Source organism: Lepisosteus platostomus, chromosome 11, assembly GCF_059453375.1.
Source record: "Lepisosteus platostomus isolate fLepPlt1 chromosome 11, fLepPlt1.hap1, whole genome shotgun sequence".
Lineage (NCBI taxonomy): Eukaryota > Metazoa > Chordata > Actinopteri > Semionotiformes > Lepisosteidae > Lepisosteus > Lepisosteus platostomus.
Window position 1 is genome coordinate 25,922,507 of NC_142621.1, and position 27,240 is coordinate 25,949,746.

The window sequence follows — 27,240 nt, forward strand, 5'->3', positions numbered from 1 at the left end:
TAAATATACTCAACATAATGAATGCATAATGTTATTTTAATTTGTTAATTTAAAAAAAGGTGTATTGAAACACCTCTTATTCATATTCATTAATGAAACCCTATACTGACTTTAGAAGACCTTGCCACTCATTTCAGGATATTGTTAAGAAATGCATTTATTTGCATCCCAGCCTGAAGTGGTGAATGGACATTGATGTAAAGCATTTAGACATAATGCCAAAAACAATTGAAGACTTAAGTACTGTATCTAAGTCCTACTGTCATCTGAACTGTGCCATGCTTCTAAGCCTGCAAAACTTTTCATGGGTATGGTAGTTCAGGCTTTGACTCTGTCTGCATTACCTTTGGAATACATCATTCCTGTGAATTTCAATTTCTATGCTGCCCAAGAATGCATTGATCTAATTTGGTGCATTATATTATGCATTATATGCACCAAATAATGATACATGTTCTTCCAACAGTCCTGTTTGTTGTGGTAATTTACAGGCAATGATTGGCAATCCACCCTGAAGCTTTTTCTATGTATTATTTCGCTTATATATTAGATATAAGCAGTTAGTCCGTTACAGTCAGTGCTAATTAGTGCTTATTTTCACAGATAGAAGCATAAACATCTGAAGTTGTAAACTAGGGCTCAGATTAAGTGAAAGCATTATGTTTGAGACTTGGTGGTCCTAAATTTGTTGTAATCTGCACTCAGTGGTGCACAAAATCACTAGACGTAGTTTTAACTAACATTTAAAATTGACATCCCTTAATGTGACCTTTACCGTTGCTGGTATTTCTTTTTTCTGTGTTGTTGTTGTGTGTTCCTTGTGGATACCTATATTTTTGCTCCTTTATCTACATTTATAGTGATGCTATCCTTTTTGTAATTGTGAGTAGCTATCGGAGTAATTCTGCATTTTTGACGAGCTGACTTTTTTGTCCGTAGTTGCATTGTTTACACGTTTAGGAGTCCCAAAAAAGGAATTATTAGTCTTTGGGCATAATGTAAACGTTCTTTCCTGTGTGCTGACCTCAAACTGCGCCTCTTCAGACGTTTTATCTGTACAGCTGATGATTTCCTGCGGTCTCTGTACCGTCCATCTCTATTTTTGGAATACGTGTGTGTGGTATTAGTTGAAATGTACAGCTCCAGCATTCAGGTCTAAGCACTAGTGTTAAAAGTCCCTAGAAATAGGGTTTCATTCTTCCTTTTCTTTTCTCCTTTCTTCAGCCTGGACAACGGCTTCCACGTTTTCTCGCAGAGCTGCACACTATGGAACATCCTGTGGTCTACATCGTCGTTGGGAAACACAATTCCGGGATGTTTTAGGACGTTTATGCACTGGTCACACCTGCACTTTACATGAAATCTGTGTTTTTATTTATGTTTTGCATGTATTGCTGCTCGATTTCGTTACGTTTTCTGTGACAATGGAATCTATTTGCACACTTCTGTGTTAATTGTTCTTTCACAAATGACGGACTGATGACTTTGCAAGCTTTTCATTTTGCTTGCCTTTTGGAAGTTTCTATCTGTGATACATCGAGAAAGACCTTTATTTTTTAACATAAACCAGGAATCTTGTATGCCTACTAAATTCTGTCTCTAATAATTTCTTCCAACGACAGATTCGTTTACAGTGGTTTTCAGGTTTACTGTGTGCAGATAGGTAATGCTCTCCGCCTTCTTTCAGCGTTTATTAAACTTGTCATGTTCATGTACTGTAACATTGTGTTTTACTCACAAGGCGTTGAAAGGCCTTTAATTCATTGTCATACCTTTGTTTTATTTTTCTTCAGACAATATGAGTTTATGCAGGATACAGGAGCATTACCCTTCGTGATGTGAATAATGTTGGTGTGCGTGGAACCTGTTAACCATGCCTGTTGCAATTCTAAATCCTCTAAAGCTCAGAAAAATTAAGACTGCCCAAAAAGATATGCTCCTTTTCATTTGTTTTGTATGTTATGACAGTTTATTAATGCCACTAACCTGCAGGTTTGCAGGAATCCTTTATTTTGTATTTAGTTTCAGTATAATTTAGTTTCAGGCTTTATCCTTTGTGGTGTGTTTAATTTTCTCCTCTGGCTCCTCTTCTTCTTGCCATATTTTACCTATGTAATTTTGCTGACCTTGCCTCTGCTAATTAAATGGCAACCATCTTCAGCATTCTCTCATACAACTGTTGGTCAGGCTTGTATTTTAGAGGTGCTGACATTCAAATTCAAAGTAACAGGGAAATGTTAATTCCATCAAGAAAGGTAAAGAAAAGAAACACAAGGTTTCAGCTGTGGAGCCTTCTTAAGATGTGAGGGAGAGAGGGAAAGTAGCAGATAAATGAGGCGCAGGAGAAAACAAGACAGAGTAGGCACAAAGGGGTAGACAGCTGAGGGAAAATGAGCACAAAGCAGGTGAAAAACAGTGTCCAAACTCAGGTATAACAAGAGGAGATGTGTGGAAAGCCAAAATCTGCAAATGAATAATTTTGGTTTTGGGTATCTTTCTGCAATAGAAGTTCTAAAACATAAAACTGAAAGATTGTGTCTTTGATACTCACAGCTCTGACATGTTCCTTAAATGTATTAAAATTCAGACTCTTATTGAAATAACCTATGGATTACAGTATTGCCAAAGCATTAATATTTAACTAAACATCAACAAATCTAGTACAATAAATCTACTAAACTAAACTATTTGGAGGTTTATTCCCCAGTAGGATTGATAGCTGTTCTGATTTTGGGGAAGTACTGTATGTTTCTCTACCAGTGTAGCAGCAAGTTTCTCTCCATCTCTGCTTCTCTCTGCCAGCAGTGGGAGCACTAAACATCTTCTTGCACTACGGCTACAATTAACCATTTTATTGCATCTCAATACACAATACAAGAAAAGTCAACCATGCAGGACTCAGACAGGGTGCATGGCTCCATTTAGCATGTTGTGGAAGGAATATTACTGAATGAAAATCCATTGTTTTGCCTCATAATTCATTCATAATATAGACAAAAGCAGGCTATTTCTGGTTAACCTTACCAGATTTTACAGTACAATAAGGGTTTTTCCTTAACTTTTGCATCATACTTTGTAAATGCATAATTATCTCATCTGATTGGTACTGTACACATGTGTACAAATTATTTATTTTATTAGCCTATTTAAAGTTAAAAAAAGTTATGAAACTATTTTTTACAGAGAATGATGACAATGTTATGTATTTTTATTTAATCTTTTATATCAAGCCACAAAAATGTCATTTGTTTTAAGGCAATAAATGCCTTAGAAAGACAGTTATATGTTTTTAAATGTTTTTTTTTCCTGTTAACTGATTACAAATTCTTTGCACAGTATGTAAAATAAACTTTCAGATGATACTTCAAAGTTGTTCTTTTCTATTTCTCTGTGCATATCCTGCTTCTATATGTGATTATATCTAATTTCTTTGTAGCCTGAGGGATCTTACATTTACCAAAAGGATTTTTGACACTTAATAAAAATGGAAACATATTATATACACCATATTGATCTACATTTTTGAAAACCTACACCTATATTGAGCAGTAGTGCTTCATAAAATATTGAGTTCCAACATTTAAACATTGGACTCCTTTAAGCGATACACGTAAAAATGAAATATTCCAAAAAGCTGAAAGGTTTAACTACTAAAATAGAATTGTCCAATATGCACATCATAGTATTAATATTCAAATATTTTTTCCACGCTGAAAACATCCAGCATCTACACTCATTTTTTGTATCAAGACTGATTTTGCTGGACATTGCAGTTAAATACAAGCAAAGTTAATATTGTGTGAAATCTAAGGTATAGTAACATAATGTAACTTTTTACTCCACTGTGTAATTTGAGCTTTAGAATTCTGAATCCTGCAGTTTTTAGATATTCTAAGTATTGCAGTATGGTTTTAGCTTCATGTGAATTTAATAGTACTGTACTATTTATTAATACAGCTTCTAACTACTAATTAATACAGCTTCTAAACAGCTTAAACAGCTTCCTTATTGGGTATTAATAGTTGAAAGCAAATTTACAAATATGACACAAAAAAATAGAATTCAGCAGAACTCAGCTAACCTGTGATTAAGACCTTGGGTTCTTCCAGGACAAGGGAAGACAACCACTCTATTTAGTCAGCTATTGCTGTGCTTTTATATTTGCTGAATATCAGTAGAAGGAAAGAACTCTTGTACTATTTGGATTATGTTCTGGGAAAAGCAGCAGTTTGAGACTCTAGGAAAACCAATCCAACACTGTGAAAAGCCACAACCTTTTTAATCATACACAGTACCAGTGTAATTAAAAGCAGCACCAAATTGCCTCTTTCAAACTGCTTAATCCATCTAATTAAAATCTGCTTTGAATTTCTCTTGCTTTTAGTCTGCCATGTCTTATATTTTGTATACCTGTAATTACTGTTTTCATTATAGTAGGATATTAACACTCTCCATAAAGAGGCAGCAGGTTGCAGTTGTTGATGTGGACTAAAGGAGTGCCGGTCAGATTGAGAGAACCTTCCTCGCTCACAGACATCACTCTTCATCTGTTCATCAAGGCAGTGTTCTTGCACAGACCTGAAGCTATGCGGGGTGGTGCCACTACTCCACTGAGCCCATCACAGTATCCATTCTGGTAGTGATGAGCCCAACTAAGGTTGTGAGAGTCCTGTAGCTACTATATATTCGGCTCAATTACAGAAATATGAACACTTTTAAAAGGTTGAGGTGCACAACTCTAGTCATCAGGAACCACAATGCAACAGATTTTCCAGGCATTCTTAAATCAACAGCTGGAGACCTTGCTGGAGCAGTTATTATCCGAATGTTGAATCCTGCATCATATTTTGAGATGTCTAAAGTCAGAGCATGTTTTGAAGTTAAGAAGGGAAGGGAGTTACACAGTACTAAGATGAAATAATACATCTTGCATAATTTAAAATAATCCACTTTATTGAACTTTACCTCTTTTATATTTACAACACTTAGAACTGTGTCCATGACAGTATCTTCTTGAAGGTTAAAAGAAAAACATGCCAGTGAAGCAGTGTAATAACCACAGTACGTAACGGAAAGGAAAATAAAAACATTTGAGCTTACGATATTTTACACGCTAGTAATATCTTTCAAGGAATCATTCAAATATATTGAGCACACAAAAATATTTCAGAGAATTTCACATCTGATGTTCTATTATTTGGTACATTAGCATGTTCTTGCGAATATCCTTACTGAAAAAGGCCACTTAGAAAAATGCACGTCTTTCAAGTTGAGGCCACAAAACTCATTTCATATTCTGAGGCCCTCTAATAAATATAACAGTTCAAAAAAGGCATATTCACACCAGGTCATTATCTTGTCACTACTATGCCCTAGTTTGAACAGCATATTTTTTGGTCCTGTGCACTTTGTCTTGAGCTTCACAGTTGCATGATGCTGCACAACGCCTAGCTCTATGTTCAGATAAAGGTTCTTGAGACACAAACTACATGAGCCCCCAGCAATCCCCACCCTCTTGGTGGGCAGAAGCTTACTTGCAACTGAAACTGTGAAAATGGGAAGGTAGTCAGAAACTGAGACAGCACTGCATGCTGCAACTGCTTGATATGAACAGAAAAATGAAGATGTGTAGAACAAGCGAAGTTCCAAGTCCTTTTCACTTTTCAATGATAACAAAGCCGCAAAAGAATGAACTGTTCTTGACCCACTGCATGTTGCTTTGGCACCCAAGAGCATCTATTAAGGCCTTGTCATGTACAAGCTTAAGAGGCCACACCACTTTTTCTGTACATCATTCTGACTTTTAATAAAGTCTGTCTTGGGTCAAAAGAGAAAAAGAGGTAAAGCTCTTAATGGGCTGAGTGTTCTCTAGTGAACCGATTGCACTTCAACCCATATTATCACACCTCTTCAAAGCAGGATGACTGACAAACACACTGTCTTCAGTAACATTCCAGTTCTACAAGGCACAAGTCCCTGGGTAAGCCATGCCGATGTAGAATTTATGTATAAATATATTTAATGTATAAAAAATCCTCTCTAACTATATTGAATTCAATAAATAGAGCTATTGCAATAGTGCCTTTGGACAATTTTTAAATATATTACAAAATGGTACTCTTAACACTCGTGTTGAATTTCCATTACCTGGCATCTCCATAAATAAATAAAAAATGGCAGAATGATGTATCTAGAAACCGCCTGAGAAGCAACAGCGGTCATACGTTGCTGTCTTGTAAGAGTGGCTCCTTGGCCTCCCCAGGTGCCTGGGGGCTGTGGGGGTGGCTGTGGGCTGACAGATGCTTCTTCCAGGTGCTGCTCCGCGGGGCCATGTTAGTGTGCTCAGGGATGAACAGCGCCACCAGCAGGGCGAGCAGCACAGCACATGCCCCAAACAGGAACGGAGGACCAGGGATTATTGAACTCTGCGTGGACAGAAATAAATCACAAAGGGACGGTAATTAAAAAGTGCAGAATGAAGCCCGCCAAACCCAGGATTTTTAGGGGTATTATATATCTTAATCTTGAGACATTCAATGTGCTATGTGAAATGCAATATCCCCTGATGACGTCTAAGCAGCTGAAATGTTGGATTTACCCCTGTTTTTCAGGCTGGGATTAACCAATACATGTCTCCTTGCAGCTAACACATACCAACGCAGCTACTCACTTGACCACAGTTTAGGTAAGACTGCACAGGGGGACCATGAGAGTGTGACCTGTACCCATACACTCCACAGACATCACATTTATAACTCCTGATACCAGCTATTAGTTGGCCAACATCAACTGCAAAAAAATGTTAGTGCCTCACTAAAAGTATCTGAAGATCAACAGCAAAATCTGCATCCAAGTGTGTTAACCTAACCATTCTTACAATGTACTGCAAGTCATGAAAGACTCCTCTGGGATACTGGCATGACAGGTAACATGTCCTGCGAAGAATGATATTCCCTTTTATAAGATAGAGACAAGTTCTATGGTTACATAGAAACTGAACATCAAAATCCTACCTGTCTGGTTTCATATTTGTTTCACCATCTCATACCATTTTGACTACATTTCACATTCCAGAGCATAATTCTGAGAGACTGACAATTTCAATGACGAGTTTCAATGACAATTCCATGAAGCTGGACACTGTACGTTACCTGATGATTGTGTTGAGAGTGATGTGATGATTCAGACTCAGCTCCTAGGCCACTGTTACTCACTGGGAGTTCATTAAGCTCCACATGGAATATGTAGAAAATTAACCCGTACAGCGCCGGTCCCAGGCCATTACACAGCCCTCGAATCCCAGTGATCATCCCCTGAACCACACCTATAAGAGAACGAGACCGTCAGCCTTCCACACACCATTCACAAGAAGACTTAGGTAAGCAGAAATCTAGCAGGATCACATGAAGATACGTACAGGACAAACATGTAGGGTACATTTTAGTTTATTTTAAAAAGTCTTAACCCCCAATGCTGGCATTTAGCACAGGACAAGACATGGAACAGCCCCCTGACTAAAACTGCACCTAACCTCACTGACTGACTGCAAACATGTTGTGCTTCTCTTCACTGTCTCGCCAGTTCTAATGAGCAGGGAGAGCTAAGAACGCACAAGCACAGCACAAACATTAGATTAGCTAGTGCAACGATCAAGACAAGATCTTCTGCTCCAGCTCTCAAGGCCAAAAAGATTTCTGGGTTTTAGATCCCTAAAACTCCTAGTTACTGTATTAACAACTAATTACTAGCTTAAGCTAATTTAATTAGTTTCACAGGCCAATCTTTTGACAATCAAGAAACATACTGGATGCCCTCTAATCTAGCCATTACACTTAAGACTACTGAGCTCTCTCTTAGTGGATGGAGCATTGGATATTTATGAGCTTTTCAAACAGAACTGTCAAACCAAATGGGTGAAAGAATAGATCTGTCTGACTTCACGACAAAGCTTTGTGGCATAACAGAGAAGTTGCAAGATTACAAGTACAAGAAATACATAGTGCTTTCATTTTCAGATGGATGACAGAAACCAACAGCTGAGTTTCTGTACAAAGCGACTTTTTTCTTGCCCTGGGTACCTTGCTGGTCTGCTTCAGCTGTCCTGGATACAAGAGCACTGACTGCTGGGAAGGTATAGCTGCATAGCTGCAACTGCACCAGCAGCCCACATCATCCTGAGGAGAAACCAAGAAGGAAAACTAGTATCAAACTAGAAATATGCATAAAACAGCGACTGTATTTCAGGTTTATAAGATTAAATGTTTGGTTTAATAGTGACAGTACCTGCTTAATAATTTTAAATAACTCAGAATAGGACTGATATTAAAGGTTCACAAATTATGTTTGATGATCTGTGACCTACAGTGTCTGTTAGGAAAAGCTCCTGGGTTTTCTACTCCTACAGAATACAAGGCACATACCAGGGTTCTGATCCAAAGCCGTACCAAGCAAGTTGCAGAATCTGGAAGCCCAGGCCAAGTAAAATAGTGTTCTTGTTCCCAATGGACCGCATCAGTAAACTCAAGACTACAGTCTGTGAAGAGAAAGAGGCAAGAAATCAATACTTTTTTACCTTGTTGAGCCACATGTTTGCAGAGAAAACCTCATGTTTTACCTGTGTTTCAGTGTTACTGCTCTGTGAGGAATGCTAAACTGATGCCATGATTTCATTAAAGGGAACCTCTTATTGCATCCACCCCTGAGAGGGGGGAGAAATACACATTCACTTGTTCTCAGTTTCAGTTTGACGTTTTGGTAGCTACTGTAGTGCACTTCCTGTTTTTGGTTGGGTAGAAAGTGTGCCTGGGACAGATTCTAACATGGAACCTGTGACACTGTTCCATTTCAGATCTCTATTCAGGTTTGCTGGTTAACTATTTAGGAGACGACTTCTTTGCCAAAAGCTGGGGGAAGCTTCATCAGCCTCTGCCGTCAAATTGCTCTGTGGCGCACAAGGTGTACAACGTGAAGACTATGCAGCTGCCAGAGGCCAGGCCTTTCAGCATCATGGTGGAGCACTCCAAGTGGTGTGTGACGAAGGGTGGGGGTCAGCACTGGACCTGCATCGCGGACACGAACCGAGAGATCGGTCAAACGAGAAGAGGAGGCGGGGCTGTGTGCACAAGCAGGCCTGGAGTGTGGAAGGCCTTCCTCACAGTAGTTGACACATTTGAGGACTGCCAGTAACACGTGGCTGGCACAAATAGACAAAGGGCTGTTTTTCAAAAGATACTGCATAGTTTTTCCTAGTCAAAGCAAATGGTGGTAAGTAATATGTAAGAAAACTCTGCAGTTGCTCAAGTAGGTAGTGCGTCAACACGCATAGGCTGCAGAGGAACAAGTAAAGGTTTATTCCATGCTGAAAAGAGAAGAAAAGAAACTCAATGTTTCAGCTGTAGAGTCTTCTTCAGGTGTCAGTTCTTGTTTCTTTTCTTCTCTTTTCAGCATGGAATAAACCTTTACTTGTTCTTAAACTATTCAGTACTGACCTTAATAGCAAAAGTGAAATGTATTTAGAAAGGATATTTATCATGAGAAAGTCATGCATCTAAAAAAACATTTTTTAAATGAAGTACTGAATATATGACCCTCACTGTTGCTTAAGATCCAAAAGTCAGGAAACAACTTTGAACCTATACAGTCAAAGCCTAAAGTGGAGGGGGGGAAAAAAGTCAAATTATTTTTGCTGAGGCGATATACAATTATTTCAAATCATAAAAGTACATTCTGTTTGTGTTTCTTTAAAGGCTTGTTTGTAATAAAAGTGCTGGATCTGACCTGCCTTCAATTATTCCTGTGGCCCCATTAGGCAGTTCGTATCAAGCACATTATATTGATACTAGTATTCCTGTTCGGCACATATCTGCGACTTCTGTTTCTGTGGATGCGGCTAAAGGGTTTGTTTATCAGGAGTACTGACATCGCGCAGTTTAATAATGGAATGGTTATGCTGTATTTTGATTTTATGACTCAAATCCGACTCCTTGGAGTTAACAGTATACACCCATGGTTAGGTATATCCAACTACACGTGTGTATTAGCTTTCAACGCTACACTTTTCTCAAAATATGGCAAATCCAAGTGATCTCCAGTGTCTCTTAAACATAATCATTTCGTTTGTTTTCACAGCAGTTTTGTAATAAATTAATAGTGTAATGCTGACAGCACTTTACACAGAAACCACGCAATGGATGAATATTAAATATATATTTTTACTAGCTAAATCAATAACACCACAGACTACGTATTCCAAAACACAAGACAACCTATGCTTTTCAGAACAGGTGGTTAAGGTTAAATAAAAACAATCACCACATCTTCATATACAGTACAGTTACTACATTATTGATCAACTTGAGCATTGGATTTTATGACTGTTTACTCTGTGGAGCTGTCCACTTTGACTGGCTTTGTAATAGGCCTGTACAGTTTAAAAGAGAGAGTTTATGGTCACATTTTTATAAAGAATAAGGTTACAGTGCCATGCTGGTGTTTCGATCTGGTAAGAATATCTTAATTCTATTAAACCTTCCAGCATTCCTTAATGATTTACTGATTTTTAAGTCAAAGGCCATACGCCTAGCTGAAGTTAAAAAATATCTGAGGAACTTTAACCATTATCAAGATGGCACTTGAAAAAATAGGAATGTCTCTAATGTTGGGTAGTATTGAGTTTCCCCTTGAAGTCTTGATTTTCTGACCTGCTCAATGCCTATGACCTCACAGTGATGTCACTCACAGTCGTGTTCTTCTCCAGTGGGTAATCTCTCTTTATAAGCTCAAAGCATGTCAAGTGGGAAAAGACTCTCTCACGAGTATGCCAGAGGAGTGTGTGCACATTTCCTCACCCTGTTTCAATTGTGTCATTTTAACCTTTGCTAATCCGATAGGTAAATATAAACGCACATATAACTGTGCCCCGGAATGTAGACAGTGGAAACTTTTCATGGCACAATTTACCATTCTAGACTATTTTAGACAATAGTCTAGTTTTTATATAAATAAAGGTAAATGTAAAGGTGCTTTTTTTCCTGCACGAAACTGTCTTTCATAATGTAATATTATGCTGTGGATTAAAAACAAAAGATTCTTTAAGTATAAGTTGTTATAATTAGATGCCATTGTATGCTATATTCGTTTATAGCAGTGCAGATGGGTAGCTGTGTCAGCATGCGTAGTCTGTAAAGGAACAATAGGTTTATCCCATGCTGAAAAGAGAAGAGAGAAAACACAAAGTTTCGGCTGTGAAGCCTTCTTCAGGTGTGTCTCACAGACCTTAAGAAGGTTTCACAGTCAAAACATCATATTAGTTTATAGCTGTATATTTAATTTGTAAAAAGACGTTTTTGAGCAAAAAAATATGTATTTCTAATATCACACTTAAAGAGGGAGTAGAAACTCCATTGAAACAGATGCCCACAGCCACAATTTAACGGCAGCTGATTGTCAGAGCCACCTGAGAAGTGACAGAGAAAAGCCTAATTTCGCAGGGAAATGGTTGTTCTCTTTGAAAGATTCAATTGAATATATGGAATTAATATTCTGTTTGAATGTATCTCATGAATGCTGTTAAATGATAGTACCTACACAGTACTAACTACATGCTTCAAGACTAACATTGAGCAAATTAAATTCTAGAGGCTAAATACTGTATGCAGTACAGTGGGAAATATTGAATTGTTTTGGGAAATAAAAGAAAAATTATATTTACAGTGACTACTGTTCAGGGGATAAAGTGAGCTCCTGAAGTGATTATCCAGAAATAACTAATTTATATACCATAAATATAGTGTTGCCAAAGCAGGACAGTTTAGTCCAAAAACCTACTGTTCCCCCTAGTGGAAATATAATGTTTGTACCGCTTCCCTTGTGCTACAAGAATATTTGCCAGTATTAAATGATCATAATGTATCTCTTCCAGGCTAAAATAAGGTCACTAGTCACTAGTCAGCTAGTAATAATAATAATTAATAATTGCTTACACTTATATAGTGCTTTTCTGGACACTCCACTCAAAGCACTTTACAGGTAATAGGGACTCCCCTCCACCACCACCAATGTGCAGTATACACCTGGATGATGCGACAGCAGCCATAGTGTGCCAAAACGCTCACCACACATCAGCGGGGAGGAGAGCAGAGTAATGAAGCCATTTCATAGATGGGGATTTATTAGGAGGCCATGACTGGTAAGGGCCAATGGGAACTTTGGCCAGGACGCCAGGGTTACACCCCTACTCTTTTCGAGAAACGCCCTGGGATTTTTAATGACCAGAGAGAGTCAGGACCTCGGTTTTGGGTCACAAATCCGAATGCAGATTCTGTCCAAAAGTAAGGATAATCCTCTTGCAACTAAACAGATAAGCAGTATAATTGTTGATGACTGTAATTTTCTTTGCTCTCACACTGCAACAGAAATGAAGAAACTGACCTCTGGTAATTGCAGAGCCCGTCTCCACAGCATTGAATTGGATCAAGTGATTAGACAATGGATGGATAATATTCCATGTGTCATGCTGCTGTGACTGAGAATATTGAGGACAACACCTGTATAACTATAAATGGCTACAATACCATAATTTACCATGATTAAAATTGCATTTCTACACTTCTTTTCCATCCCAAAGGATCCCAAAGTCCGTCACGCATTGTTCACCATTATACCAGCAGTTCCTCGGAGCTACAGATGAAAAGTGGTTGAAAAGTGAGAAATTTCTTTACCAATTATTTTAAGGAAAAACTTAAAGCTAAATACTGTATGCAGTACAGTGGGAAATATTGAATTGTTTTGGGAAATAAAAGACAAATTATATTTACAGTGACTACTGTTCAGGGGATAAAGTGAGCTCCTGAAGTGATTATCCAGAAATAACTAATTTATATACCATAAATATAGTGTATTCATATAAACGAGGATCTTAAATAACCAAGTATGAAATTTAAAGCACGGCATTGCTACCGTACAAATACCTTCAGCCAAACCGAAAACAACCAGAACGCATCTCGAGACTGAGGAATTAAGAACCTCGTGAAATGGCCGTTCCGCTGTGACGTCATCCTACCGTCGCACCCAAAATGATGTCTGTACGTTTTCAATCCCTTTCTGCAGCTACCCAGCTACAGATACCATCTTACCAATTTAACAGCTTCTTCCTGCATATTAGGTGTCATTTTAGACATATCTAGAAAAGACACATACAGACACATAAACCGCCAAAAAGCAAGACTGGGCAGAGAGAGGATGTTTTCATCCTTATTTCACCGGTGAAGCCCAACTGAAAGGAACTAGGAGACAGCAGAGTGCAAGAGTAGCATTATAAAACGCTTTAAAAAAAGGGTTTATGAGACTATAAAACCTACTGTATATACAATATACTTCTATAGGAAATTAAGTCTGAAGGTGAACCGGACCCCTCGTCACATTACGAACACTACAAAAAGTAGTTATTTTTAGGATATTTTCTTCAGCAGCTCCACTTGCTTTCTATAACAAAGTTAGGAAATGGAAGGGCACATCGCAGTAGTCACTGAAAACTAGGTCTTGATATACAGAAAAAAGATATAGTTTTTAAATATAGTACAGTTGGAGATTTCCGTATGTACTGTGGCCACTGTCATTTGTACAGAACAACACAGTACAAAAACTGTTGCTCTGTACAAATGACTAATCAGTCCGCGCTTTTCAAACAAGTGTTTATTACTTTGTATTATTATTATTATTATTATTATTATTATTATTATTATTATTATAGGTGTAAATTATTAAAAGGCAAACCGTGTGTTATATTTTTGGGGTCTCTAGGCTCCACTGGCAGAGCCAGACTGTTTGGGACGTGTGACCACACAGGTTTGATACCGTGAAGGCTTTGAGTTAGAATGGTGACATTCAAATTAAACTTTAAATCGGACATCGCCTTTTTGTCTGGATTTTCTAATTAAAACCTAATTATAAATATATATAAAAAAACAAGTCCGTCCTGGGACGAATACTGTAGCTTCCCTGCTGCAGCTTTTAATGACGTTTTTACTTAACTTGTACACGCTGGATACGTCAGATAAGGCAACTGCTTTGCAGATCTGACGTTATCATAGACAACATTTTGGTTATACAGTGGTTTATGCTCAAGTCCGAATTATACAAAATAAAGTCTAAACGCTCACGAACACGACGGAATTGTTTTCTCAAAATAGATTAATTGATTAATGGATTAATGGAACGAGATCAGGGTTAAAATGGAGAGAAAGAAACCGGGATCTGGAGCTGTGAGTGTATTATCCATACTTTTAAATATTTGAACTTTTAGGTAGTGGATCGTAAAAAAATCAGCATTAGTTTAGCTTTAAAATGTAAGGTTTAGTAAAACAGTTAAAACGTACACCTCGTAGTAATATTTCTAATACTGTTTTAAAAGCTCTAGAAGGTAAAATAAATGGAACGTGATTTTAAAAATTCCAGCTATGTGTTCTGTATTTTATGGGAATATACGTACTGTACTTTTCTTTTGTTGTCTTAAAATGTCTTGGGTGAGAATATGCCTTCCCAATCTAAAACTCTAAACAGACTTTAGAATCAACTCGTTTGTGCAGAAGAAAAAAAAAAGAATGTTATGAACTGCTTTAGCCCTCTGAACACCCTAGGGTAACTCTTCTTACCTATCTATAAAAAGATATGTCAGGAACCGTGGCCCTTAAATGCAGGGACTGCTTTTAAAAGTTAGTTTTGTAGCTGATTATGCCACCTAGCAATTCTAAAGACCTTTTCCCCCAGCAACAAGTTCTTTTTATCTTCCAGAACCACTAGTGCATCCACAGACCAGAGAACACAGTCACCCTACATCATTTCCATTTTTATTACAGTACTTTGCAATTCCAGTATCTATTATAGCCTAATCCACAGAACACAGATTACAATTTATCCACTAGAGGTACTTACATACTCACAGAACACATTGCAGAGCAGCTCAAGAGCCCCATTTGACCCCAGTTACCAAAACCAGAGTTCCAAAGGAAAAGTCCAGCTGCAAATATTCTCCCAAACCCAGCCCCAGTTGGAGACCTGGTGTGCCTGCTTCTGTCATAGCAAAGAAACTCTGTGTAGTCTTAGGGATCCTCCTCAGTCCTGGCTGAGTCTGTTTTTTAATATGCCCCCCCCATTTGTCTCTGAGTCAATTTTTTGAGTAGAGAGGGGAGGAAGAAAATGCTAAAGCCTTCCTCCCTTGCTCACTGTAGAGAGTCCCTGGTGTCCAAACCCTCTCCTGGGTGCTGTGGTACAAATTGGTTATTCCTGTTTCTTCTGTTTTTGTGTGCTCTGTCACTGGGGTTATTAAAGCCCCCCTACCTTTCTTGGGGCTCATTGATCAAATGGCTATATACAGATGGCCAGGTGTAAGATTGCTCTAGAACATTCTAGATTTTCTAGAATTGTTATGTTCTAGATCCACCTCCTCAGTCTGAGGCTCGGCTAGGCCAGTTTTGACATTCCATGTGTCTTCTCTGAACTGTGTGGTAATTAACAATGTTTGCAATAGCATCTTTGATCAGTAGGAAGCCCCAGAACAAAGAAAGACACATATTACCACCCTCATTGAAGTCACTGGTCATTCTATACAAACTTCTATGCAAAGTCAACATTGTCCTTGATACCTGCTGTTGCCCCCACACCCATTTTATTTCACTCTGTGACAGATGAAATCATTTCTGCCATCAGCTCTGCTTGTTTTTTTCTGGCGTTTTGGCTGTGGTTCTGTGAGGTACGATAGCTATGTTCTGTGTTTCAGGGCTGCTACACCATGCTGTATGCACTGCAGGGAGAGCAGCAGCTGTTGGAGAGACCCTTCGGCACTAAACTGCCGTTAATCCCAGGGTCTAAACCTCAATTTTGCAGGACTGCTCTTTCGGAGAAAGTAAGTGCAACCTAAAATGAAAAGCATGAATACATTTATTCTTATTTAAATCCAAACATTTAAATTGTAAAAAATGACATGTTTATTCATGGTTTTCTTTCTTTTTAGGGGTAAACCAACATGTAAAATTGTATAATATGAAATGATACCTGGGACACATTAACACATTTCTGTGTGTGTTAGTATAATGTGGTTGCTGTAATGATTAAACTGTAAGCAAACTGTCTTCCCTTGACATCTTTGTGCATATAACATCAGGAGTAAGGTTATATATTTTTCTAGACGCAGTATATTGATCACATTATTGAAATTCAGCTGTACTGTATGCCTTAAAGCTTATTGTGCTTACTGTCTTTTTGCAATGTAGTCATTTTTAGTTGGCTACAATGACTGAGAAATTGGAATTTGATTTTCAAGAACGTAGAAAAAAATGATAACAGCGATTCTGGAGTAGTCTTCCAAGAAACTGGCGACAGCCTTCGGAGGGGGGAGAAAAAAAACATTCTCATTTTTATGTTCAGAAACATAGGGGGATACATATCTGTGTTTACCTATACATATCATGTTTTAATAAAATACTTACCTTCTATTTCAGCTGCACCAGCCATCTCCTGACTTCACTCTGACTGATCCCCGTGGTTTCCTTTTGGATTCGAAGTACAACAGCCTCCATGACCCCCACCTGCGCACCTATTACCATCGCAAGGGCATGCAGGAGTCTCTGCTGAACAGAGGCTTAATCAATGAGCAGAAGAAAGTAAGGCTGTTTGGAGTTTGTGCAAAGAATGAGGCTTTTTTGGTACGGTGAAGGAGTGAGGTGTTGTCAAAAAAAATAGACCAGGTTCTAGCTCATTTAGCTGTAATAGTTTCCAGTAGCGTGATTTAACTCATGTCTGCACTCCAGCATAGATGTATTCGGTGGGCAGGCCTTTGGTTGTAATCAAAGCATGTAATAGTAGATGTAATCAAAGCAGGCCTATGGTTTGTGCTAAAGTCCTTATGCTCAATAAATATTCAAACACAGAGTACTTGACTGTGCTCTAGATTTGTAAAATAAAAATAAAAACATTTAACCTCCTAGACAGTACTTGAAACATGTTTTGTCTGTTTTCAGGTCTTCTGCTCTTTGAAAGAATACAATCAATATCATAACTACCTTAGCAATGTGAAGTTGCAGTATGACAAAAATTATGTGACTAAACAGGTAAGTGTGATGTTTTTAAACAACCGTCCATCTGATTCTGACTCTTCATCATAGACGTCTGCCTTTATCCAGCCCGCAATCAGTAACGTTTCTGGATGAAGGCTTCCATAATGTTACGATCCCTGCCTCTCGGCAACGGAGGAGGCAGAAGTAGGTGTAGCCCCTATCCATCAGTTCACCTATCAGTTTTCCCATTCACCACCACACCCCCGTCTCATCCTACTTAAACACCTGTCCTTCCCTACCTCGTTGCTCAGTATTGGTTTTCCCTATCGAGCTTCCTGGTTGCGCTTCTTCTACTCTGTGTTTGTCTTGGATTTCGGCTTACGGTTTTTCCCTTTGGACTTCGGCTTTTCGGATCTCGACTTGGATTGGTACTTTTGCTCTGTCTTGGATTACTGGCTACCTCTGGATTCTCGGATTGGTCTACGGACTACAACTTCGGATCACACTCCGGCTTCGGTACACGTTCCCTTTCGGATATCTTGCTCCCCCTGGACTCTCGGCTCGTTCCTACGATTACGGTTTGCTTTTGGTTTACGACTTGGCTTTGTTCGCTCCTGCAAGTGGGTTCACTCACTAGTTCGGTCCCTATTACCGAACTCGTAACAGAATACTGAGCCATTTAACATGGACCCAGCGGAGCAACAGGAGATTCGCACGGCTTTGGATCAGCACGGACAAGCCTTACTCCAGCTCCAGGCTTCTGTCCAACAGATCTCTGCGCACCTGTCTGCAATGCCGCCCATCGGCAATCTAGGAAGCAACGCTGGGGCTGCCGCTTCGGCTCCACCCCCGCCAGCTGCTACACCTGCCCCTCGGCCTCTTCCACTAACTCCACCTGACAGGTTTGACGGCAACCCTACGAAATGTCGGGGCTTCTTAGCACAGTGTGCGCTGGTTTTCAGGCTCCATCCGGAAACCTTTTTTTCTCCTCAGGACAAGATCGCCTTCATAGTTTCACTGCTAACCGGCCGCGCTTTGGAATGGGCTACTGCTCTGCTTGATCACAAGGCTCCTGAAATTCAGGATTATGATCTCTTTTTAGGAAAATTTAAGGGGGTTTTTTGTTATCCTGTAGTTGGTCAAGACTCTGCCTTCCGCCTCTCCTCCATCCGCCAGGGCTGCCGGGCTGTACAAGACTATCCTATAGATTTTCAAGTAGCAGCAGCGGAGACTCACTGGAACAACGAGGTCCTAATTTTTTTTTTTCCGTCAAGGACTCAGTGAAGAAATAAAGGATCATCTGGTAAATATGCCGCAATTGGGCAGTACCTTGGAAGAAGTAATTTCACGAGTATTGGAATTGGATATCAGAATTCGTCAAAGGAGTGCTGAAAGATCTCGGACCTCAATATTAAAGGCTCCTCGGCTTTCTTCTATCAGATCTTTCGACTCAGATCAACCTAGGGAAGTAGCCCGAACCCAGTTAACCCCTGAAGAACGAGAGAGGCGCCAAACGAGAGGGTCGCTGCATGTACTGTGGGAAATTAGGACACTTTAAAGCGGCCTGCCCTGCCTCATACTCGTCCTTGAGGCGCAGCCCACCTTCTCAAGTTCCTAAGGTGAGTGAGATTTCTCAATCCCCTCAGTTTTCCTCTGGATTTTTTATTCGTTCTACACTATTCTGGGGTAATGAAAGGAGACCTCTTCTAGCTTTTATAGACTCAGGGGCGGCAGGAAACTTTATTGATGCCTCCATCGCTCAAACGTGGAAATTACCCTTGACCCCGGTGACTACACCACTTCGTGTTCAATCGATCGACGGCTCCCCCGTATCTCCAGGACTCATTAGATGGCAAACTGAAATTATAAATTTGCAGATTGGCGCCACCCATGTGGAAGACATCTGGTTTTATCTCCTTGAGACCCCAACACATCCTCTGGTGTTGGGCTTTCCTTGGCTACAACAGCATGACCCTAACATTTCTTGGTCCCGAAAAGAAATTTTAGCTTGGGGACCCAGATGTATTAAAGACTGCTGTCGTCTACCAGTACGAATTGCACTCACGGCGGCATCCCCTTCAGGGGTTCCTACCATACCCCCTCAATATTCCGATCTACAGGAAGCCTTTAATGAGCAGGAGGCCTTGACCCTCCCACCTCATCGACCTTATGATTGTGCCATTGACCTTCTGCCAGGTACTATCCCTCCTAAAGGTCGTATTTTTCCGCTCTCCAGTTCTGAGTCTCAGGCCCTGAAAGTCTACATACAGGATTCTCTGAAAGCTGGACTTATACGTCCATCCACTTCACCAGCATGTGCCAGTTTTTTTTTCGTGGAAAAGAAGGATGGTGGGCTTCGTCCCTGCATCGACTATCGTGGTCTCAATGAGATCACAATCAAGAATCGGTACCCTTTGCCTCTAATTCCAGCAGCACTTGAGTCGGTGCATGGAGCCAAAGTCTTCACCAAACTGGATTTACGAGAGGCCTATAATCTAATCCGCATTCGGGAAGGGGATGAGTGGAAGACGGCCTTTATGACTACCCATGGACATTACGAATATTTGGTCATGCCCTTTGGTTTGGTTAATGCCCCAGCGGTGTTTCAGTCTTTTATTAATGACATCTTTCGTGATCTACTACAAAGATTTGTCTTGGTCTATCTAGATGACATTCTAATTTTTTCTGATTCCTTCCAGGATCATGTTCTCCACGTCAGAGAAGTACTCTCCCGGCTCATCAAGAATAAACTATATGTCAAACTGGAGAAGTGTACCTTCCATGCTTCAAGGATTCATTTTTTAGGTTATGTCATCTCTCCAGAGGGTGTGGAAATGGATTCGAGTAAAGTCTCGGAGATTACTGATTGGCCCACACCCAAGAACCTCAAACACATTCAACGATTTCACGGCTTTGCTAATTTTTACAGGAAGTTTATTCGAAACTTCAGCTCGGTGGTCACTCCCATAACCTCCTTGACCCGTAAAGGACCAAGACAAGGCAAATGGACCCCTCAAGCCGAAGAAGCATTTCAGCGTCTGAAACACCTGTTCACAACAGCCCCCATCCTAAAACACCCTGATCCAACTTTGCCTTTTGTAGTCGAAGTGGATGCCTCTGGCCATTGTGTGGGGGCTGTTCTCTCTCAGCGTCATGGAGAAAAACAGATTCTTCACCCCTGCGCCTTCTTCTCCAAGAAGTTATCCCCTGCCCAAATGAACTATGATGTGGGTAACCGTGAGCTCTTGGCCATTAAGCTGGCATTGGAGGAATGGAGGCACTGGTTAGAGGGTGCTCATCACCCTTTTTTGATTTACACAGATCACAAAAACCTGGAGTACCTGCAGTCGGCCAAACGTTTTTGTCCTCGCCAGGCTAGGTGGTCCCTTTTTTTTTCCAGGTTTAATTTTTTGATCACCTATACTCCAGGTTCTAAGAACGTCAAAGCAGACGCCCTCTCGCGGATCCATGACCCCCCTGAGGCCGAATTGACCCTAGAACCCATCATTCCATCTGGTAAGTTCCTGGCTGCGGTAAGATGGGACATTGAGGTGATTGTCCGACGAGCCTTGGTTGGGCAGACGGTACCTCCTCAGTGTCCTCAGGACAAGTTATTTGTCTCTCATCCCGTCCGATCGGCAGTTTTACAATGGGGTCATGACTCCCGCTTCGCTGGACACCCTGGAGTCCACCGTACCTTGGATTTCATCTCCAGAGACTTCTGGTGGCCAACTATGGCTAAGGATACCAAGGAGTATGTCCAGGCCTGCGCTATCTGTTCCCAAATGAAGTCTTCCCGAATGAAGGCAGCGGGTCTACTTCAACCCTTACCCATCCCGGATCGTCCTTGGACCCACCTCTCAGTAGATTTTGTTACTGACCTTCCACCCAGCCATGGACACACAACTATTATGGTAGTAGTAGACCGTTTCTCCAAATCTGCTCATTTTATTCCCCTACCATCTTTACCTACAGCTCGAGAACTAGCAGAATTGTTTGTACAGCATATCTTCCGATTGCATGGCATCCCTAAGGATATTGTTTCAGATAGGGGCCCTCAGTTTGTCTCCCGGTTTTGGAGGGCCTTCTGTAAGTCACTGGGCGCCTCAGTCTCACTTACCTCGGCTTACCACCCTCAGGCCAACGGTCAGACAGAACGCATAAATCAGGAACTGCTGACCCATTTACGAACTTATATCTCCTCTACCCATGATAATTGGGTGTCCTTGCTCCCATGGGCTGAGTATGCACACAACTCATTGTATACTACTTCTACTGGCATGTCTCCCTTTAAGTGTGCCTTAGGTTATCAGCCTCCTCTGATCCCTGACTCCCACCCCAACACAGAGGTCCCTTCGGTTCAGGACTATATCTCTAACCTGAAGACCTTCTGGAGGAAGGCCAAAGCCACCCTTCTTCGCACCTCAGCTCAGCAGAAGAAGGTAACTGATCGGCGCCGTCGGATCCCACCCAGACTTCGACGCGGTCAGTTTGTTTGGTTATCCACTCGTAACCTTCCTCTTAAGCAACCTTCTGGCAAGCTTGCTCCCAGGTACATTGGTCCTTTTCGTGTCCTCGCCCAGATTACCCCTGTAATTTACAGACTGGCCTTGCCTCCTACCCTAATCCATCCTACTTTCCATGTTTCCCTCCTTAAACCCTTTCACAGATCCACCCTGTCTAAACCACAACAAAAACCCCCACCGCCTCGAGTGATTGATGGACTCCCTGCTTACACGGTCAATAAAATCCTGGATTCCCGATGGTCTCGTGGAGCCCTACAATATCTCGTCGACTGGGAAGGCTACGGTCCGGAGGAGCGCTCGTGGGTTTCGGAGAAGGATATTCTGGACCCCAATCTCATCAAAGACTTCCACCTTAACTTCCGGATCGTCCCGTTAGGGCGTCAGGAGCCGCCCGTAGAGGGGGGAGTAATGTTACGATCCCTGCCTCTCGGCAACGGAGGAGGCAGAAGTAGGTGTAGCCCCTATCCATCAGTTCACCTATCAGTTTTCCCATTCACCACCACACTCCCGTCTCATCCTACTTAAACACCTGTCCTTCCCTACCTCGTTGCTCAGTATTGGTTTTCCCTATCGAGCTTCCTGGTTGCGTTTCTTCTACTCTGTGTTTGTCTTGGATTTCGGCTTACGGTTTTTCCCTTTGGACTTCGGCTTTTCGGATCTCGACTTGGATTGGTACTTTCGCTCTGTCTTGGATTACTGGCTACCTCTGGATTCTCGGATTGCTCTACGGACTACGACTTCGGATCACACTTCGGCTTCGGTACACGTTCCCTTTCGGATATCTTGCTCCCCCTGGACTCTCGGCTCGTTCCTACGATTACGGTTTGCTTTTGGTTTACGACTTGGCTTTGTTCGCTCCTGCAAGTGGGTTCACTCACTAGTTCGGTCCCTATTACCGAACTCGTAACACATAAGATCTCTCCATTATGCACTTTTGAATATACTGCTGTCATCATGTCATCTTCAAGGAAGTCTCTACCTTGACTGTGTTTGTATTCTAAGGATCAATTTCAATGTTTTCTTTCAGTTTCTTCTCTAATTTCTATGAATCTCATTTCTGTTTTAGTGTTTTGACGCTGATGATGTTGTTGCTTATGTTTGTCACTGCTCTAGCCTATTTTAGCTTCTTCTTGTTAGTTCAGCCATACTGTACATCTTTTCATGCTACTTTGTGTTGTTTATAGCCCATATAGTCCTTTCTGCATGCAGGATATGGGTTTCATATCATAAGAAAAGTTACGAATGAGAGGAAGCTCTTAAGCCTGTTTGGTAATTACTTGTTAATTGGTCTGTGAGTCTCATCCAGCTGTTTCTTGAAAGAAGTCAGTGTTCAACAAGCAGACTTGACTGTGAGGATTTTGAATATTTGAAACAGGTCGCCTTGTAGTCTTCTCTGTTCACGATAACAGAGTTAAAAAAAGATAGTTTTTTTATTCATTGAGGCTGGGCAATATATCTGGATGTTTTTCTTTGTGGTAAACCACTAATTGTACCACCCGAATCGGAGCATTCACTGCTTATCTGTACTGCTCTGTAGACTTTAATCCATTTTCAGTGCAAACAAATGTATTTTTCCAAACACGTGTTAATACAGGCAGCTTTTGTGTGTAGTCCAAAACAGAATTTATAAGTCTTCTTTGCCAGACAAGGCTGAAAAATGACTTGAACTTCCATCCATCCCTTTCCATCCACGTCATCTAATCTAACCGCCTCATCTAAGGGCTGCAGGGAGCCGGGGCCTATCCCAGAAAGCAACGGGCTTAAGGCGATATACACCCTTGACCAGAATTTAGTCCATTGCAAGACACACACAGACACAAATTCACTCTAGAACCAATTTTCCTAGAAACCTTTTTTTCTACCAGTATAGTATGGCTTTGGACTGTGGGAGCAAACCAGAGCAAACCGTGAAAAACCCATGTGAATATGGGGAGACCATACAAACTCCACACAGACAAATCACCTCAGGCTCAGAATAGAGCCCCTGGCACCAGTGTTGCGAGATAACAAGGTTAACCACTGTATCCAAGATGTACATCTTAAATTGAAATGTTTAGATCAACAAACTACACTAGCTCAGCCTTCACTCTTATACATATACAAACACATTCTATCGGTGTGAGTTCAAATTAAAAATCTAATGGAAAAAGTCAGTGTTGGTTTTGAAGTGCACACTCGGCTATAATAGTGCTTAGGAGAACCTTGCAATGAAGGGAGTGTGGCACTCTATTAAAAGGCTGTGCTGGCTTTCAGAAAACAATAGTGAAGAATTTCTTGGAGCTCCAGGAGCAGAACGAGATTCCCAGGGATATCAGCTTCACCGATGTGAGGGAATGGCTCCTTGAGGAAGGATCCAAGAATATTTCAGACCAGTTTATGGCTAACAGAGACAGGTAATAACATACGGGAGCTCCTCACTCTTTAACAGCAAGTTCCTGCCTTTTGGATTCCTGATTTGTTGTATTTGTATCACATTTTTTTTTTGTTTCGCTGTAAATATGTGTAAATATTTTACTGTTATGTTTAAACATTAGATGTCAAGAATACAACTGTAAGTAAAGGTTTGCCTTAAGTTAATTAATTGTGCAAGCAAGTGGAAGTTTTGACTGAGTCAAAGTTTTCCAAAAGATGAACATTTGCTCTACGGAAATACCACATTCACAAATTCCTCTGCTGCTGTCTGACATTGCCTTGTGGATTAAGCTTTCTTTGCTGTTGTTGTTTATGAAGGCACCAGGCAGGAGCTCCGAAAACAGAGGAGATATGCAGTGGTGAAATACAGCGTATGAAAGGTCTGCAGTACAGCAGACAGGATGAGGTATGAGAATACAGTTTGATTTATTTTGACCCAAGGCTGCTCCTGGTCATCACCTGGATGGGAGATCTTTAATAGCTGGTTTCCTTCTGCATCTTAAACTGATAAGAGACATTTATATCCACTCTGGCAAGTGACCCTGTGACACCTCTGTAAATACAGCTTGATTGGGGAGCAACCAAAAGATAACAGGATCTCTAGCATAACTGTTTTAAAAGATGTTGTGTTTCTGACAAGTAATTAAGCATTAATGTTACAAAATGCTCATTAAAAAATTTATCTCACCTTATACTGTATATGCCTCTTCCAGCCGAACAGATTTCTGCAGATTACTGTATCGTCACACTTAGACTTCAGACACTTTTCATACGCTTTTATGAATCTTACATTCCACACTGTAGCTTAACTCACTTTTGAAACACAAAGTTTATTCACCCCTCTCATTGATTTATCAGCTTTCAAATCACCAGCATTATCAATATACAGTATATAGCCTCATCGGTTTTCTACATCAGCTTAATCATGTTTCTTGTTTTTTTTTTTCACATTCTCACTGTACATTGCTGTATGGTATGTTATTTTCCCAGTTATTTTGTCTTTGGGCTTCCCAGACCACATTCAGCTGCTGAATGCTCCTAATATGCTGAAAAATGCCCAAAGGCCTCATTTGCTAGATTGTAAAAAGGGGAGAGATTCAGCTCCACATGATCTAACAGATTCCTCAATATTTACTGTACAGTACCACCTATAAGCAGGTGACATATATAAATATAAATGTCTAGTAGCGTAGCTGTTCTGTGCTCAACACAATCTAGCTTTCTGATGTTTCTCATCGGCTTTGCCTTTTCACTGATGGCTCTACAGATGTGGAAAATCAGAGAGAGGGCTTTACAGATGAGGATAGAGGAAGATGCCCGGAGGGAGGTGCGACAGGCCCAGCTGAAGAAACAGACCAGAGCTAGAAGGCACAAAAAGGTACTGGAGTAATGAATGTTTGGATTCATCCTCTTAAGGTGAACTTTTCTTCATGCAAATTCCGGACTTGACACTGACCTTGCAGCTATATTTTGTTGTATTTCCAAGATGAGCACCTATAGGTTTAAATTAATAACCTAAACTAATACCTTTTGGATCCTCGGTGACCACAATGAGCATGGTATGTTGGCACCTCTTATATTGTGCATCTACTCTAGGGTGGTTATGCCAAGATATGCTACAGAGGTGCCAAAACACCATATTCTGGTAGTGTTTGGTGCCTCCAATTCATGGTTATAGCACTGCATCTCCAAAGCCCATGGTTTATCTCCAGCCTTGGGCACCTCCCTGTGTGGCATTTATTCTGCGTGTTGTGGGTTTTAATTCCAAGTAACATCCCAGAGACATGCTGCTTTGCATAATTGGCTGTTCTAAAGTATCCCTCAGGGGTATCTCCCCAAGAGGATCCAAGAGGGTGGTTGATGATCTCTCCTCTTCATTACCTAAGCATTAGAGGAGAGACATTGCTGCTTCAATCTCTTATACCCAGCCTGCAAGGTTCTGAACTACACACAGAGTATTTCATCCAAGTAATGTCGGACCCAGCCTTTCTTCTTCTGAGCTCTGACCAGACCCAGCTTCCCAGCTTCAGGGTGCTGTAGATTGAGATGAGATTGGAGTCTCCTGTAGTGACCTTATGGACGGGAAGTTTTCTACTAGCAACAAGATGTTCAACAATGAGATGGACCTTTTCATCTTTTGTTGAGAGGCTTTCCTTTTTCATTAAAGAATAGCCACTTGTGAAAGGTTTTCTGTCATTCTCAGGCATTTGAATATTATAAAAGGAAGGTTGCTCTCCAGCAGCAAAAGCTAAATGAGAGTTTACAGGAAAGGAAGGATTTTGAAAGAGAAATGCAAGACAGAATAAAAAGGCAATATTTTAATGAGATTCTTCAGTCTGGAAAACAGGGTAAGGTTCTAGATCCAATAATTTGCAGTGGTACAACTATGACTTAGTTCACAATTTAATGTGTTTTAGTTTGTTGGCTAGAAGGAAAGATGCAGGTTGACAACATCTTCAGGTTTACTACTGATTACAGAACTGTAGAATTTGTTTAATAAACACCTACAATTACAAAATTCCAAAGCTTTTCAATCATATGTCTGTATGAAAAGAATAATATGTATGTACTGAGATCAAAACTTTTTAAAGGGAAACACGCAATAAGTTGCAGGTATCATAAAATAATACATTAAGAAGGAATCCTTCATTATCTTCAGATTGTTTAATTTCCAGCCACAACATGTACATACATTATATTCAACATTTCTGTAATCCACATTTACAGTATCTATTGATCTAAACTATCTGAAATAACTATTCAACTAAAATGATGTTTTCTTTGTGGCACAGCTTCTACTGAGATCATTAGCACGGAGAATAGAGACGTTACCATTGCTAATGAGAAAAGTTCTAAAATCACCAAAGGTCAGTATTTTCATTTGTTTCTAGAAAAAATAAAGGTTTTGAAAAAAGTTATGTTTTGACAAATTTTCCAATGCAGCTGCAGAGAAATTCAGTGGGTGCTGAGATACTGAAAGATATTGTGAAAGACAATGGAACATATAATCCAAAAAATCAGTTTAGTTCAATTCAGTTTTATTTGTATAGCTTATTCAGATAAAAACATGTCAATGATTAATGCACAAGTGTTGGGTTTTGAAAGCTTGGTAACATCTACTGTTAAGGCTGAAGAAGGTTCCAAATAAGTCTGGGGATCTCTGGGCAGCCATTGTGCCACAGTCTGGTGCAGTAAAAGTGTTGTGAGCTAAGGTGTGAAAATGATTTAAATTATATGGGTAAACCGATAAA

At 40.4% G+C, this 27,240-nt stretch overlaps 2 protein-coding genes and 3 long non-coding RNA genes across 7 annotated transcripts in view; 3 read left to right on the forward strand and 2 right to left on the reverse strand.

Moving 5' to 3' along the window:
• Positions 1 to 9,239, forward strand: part of LOC148652254 (uncharacterized) — a 58,029-nt gene extending 48,790 nt beyond the window's left edge. The window contains exon 6 of the mRNA XM_088597541.1: positions 8,849 to 9,239. The gene's annotated coding sequence lies outside the window, so the exon portion shown is untranslated. The remainder of the gene's footprint in view (positions 1 to 8,848) is intronic.
• LOC148652257 (uncharacterized) overlaps positions 1 to 27,240 on the reverse strand; it is a 75,753-nt gene that overhangs the window by 3,025 nt on the left and 45,488 nt on the right. The window lies entirely within an intron of this gene.
• LOC148652258 (uncharacterized) lies at positions 6,030 to 8,664 on the reverse strand. Of its 2 annotated transcripts, XR_015925030.1 has the most exons (5): positions 8,615 to 8,664; positions 8,421 to 8,533; positions 8,079 to 8,174; positions 7,152 to 7,324; positions 6,030 to 6,425 (listed from the first exon to the last, which is right to left on the reverse strand). It is a non-coding gene; the product is annotated as an uncharacterized LOC148652258 (long non-coding RNA). The 2 variants fall into 2 exon arrangements; XR_015925029.1 differs by lacking the exon at positions 8,615 to 8,664 and having other exon boundaries at positions 8,421 to 8,565.
• LOC148652259 (uncharacterized) lies at positions 9,341 to 9,776 on the forward strand. The gene is made up of 2 exons (XR_015925062.1): positions 9,341 to 9,594; positions 9,672 to 9,776. It is a non-coding gene; the product is annotated as an uncharacterized LOC148652259 (long non-coding RNA).
• Positions 15,788 to 25,379, forward strand: LOC148652260 (fibrous sheath-interacting protein 2-like). The gene is made up of 6 exons (XM_088597591.1): positions 15,788 to 15,901; positions 16,497 to 16,658; positions 17,016 to 17,105; positions 23,831 to 23,970; positions 24,308 to 24,395; positions 25,257 to 25,379. Exons 1-6 carry the CDS (start codon positions 15,788 to 15,790, stop codon positions 25,377 to 25,379), a joined length of 717 nt encoding a protein of 238 aa, XP_088453717.1.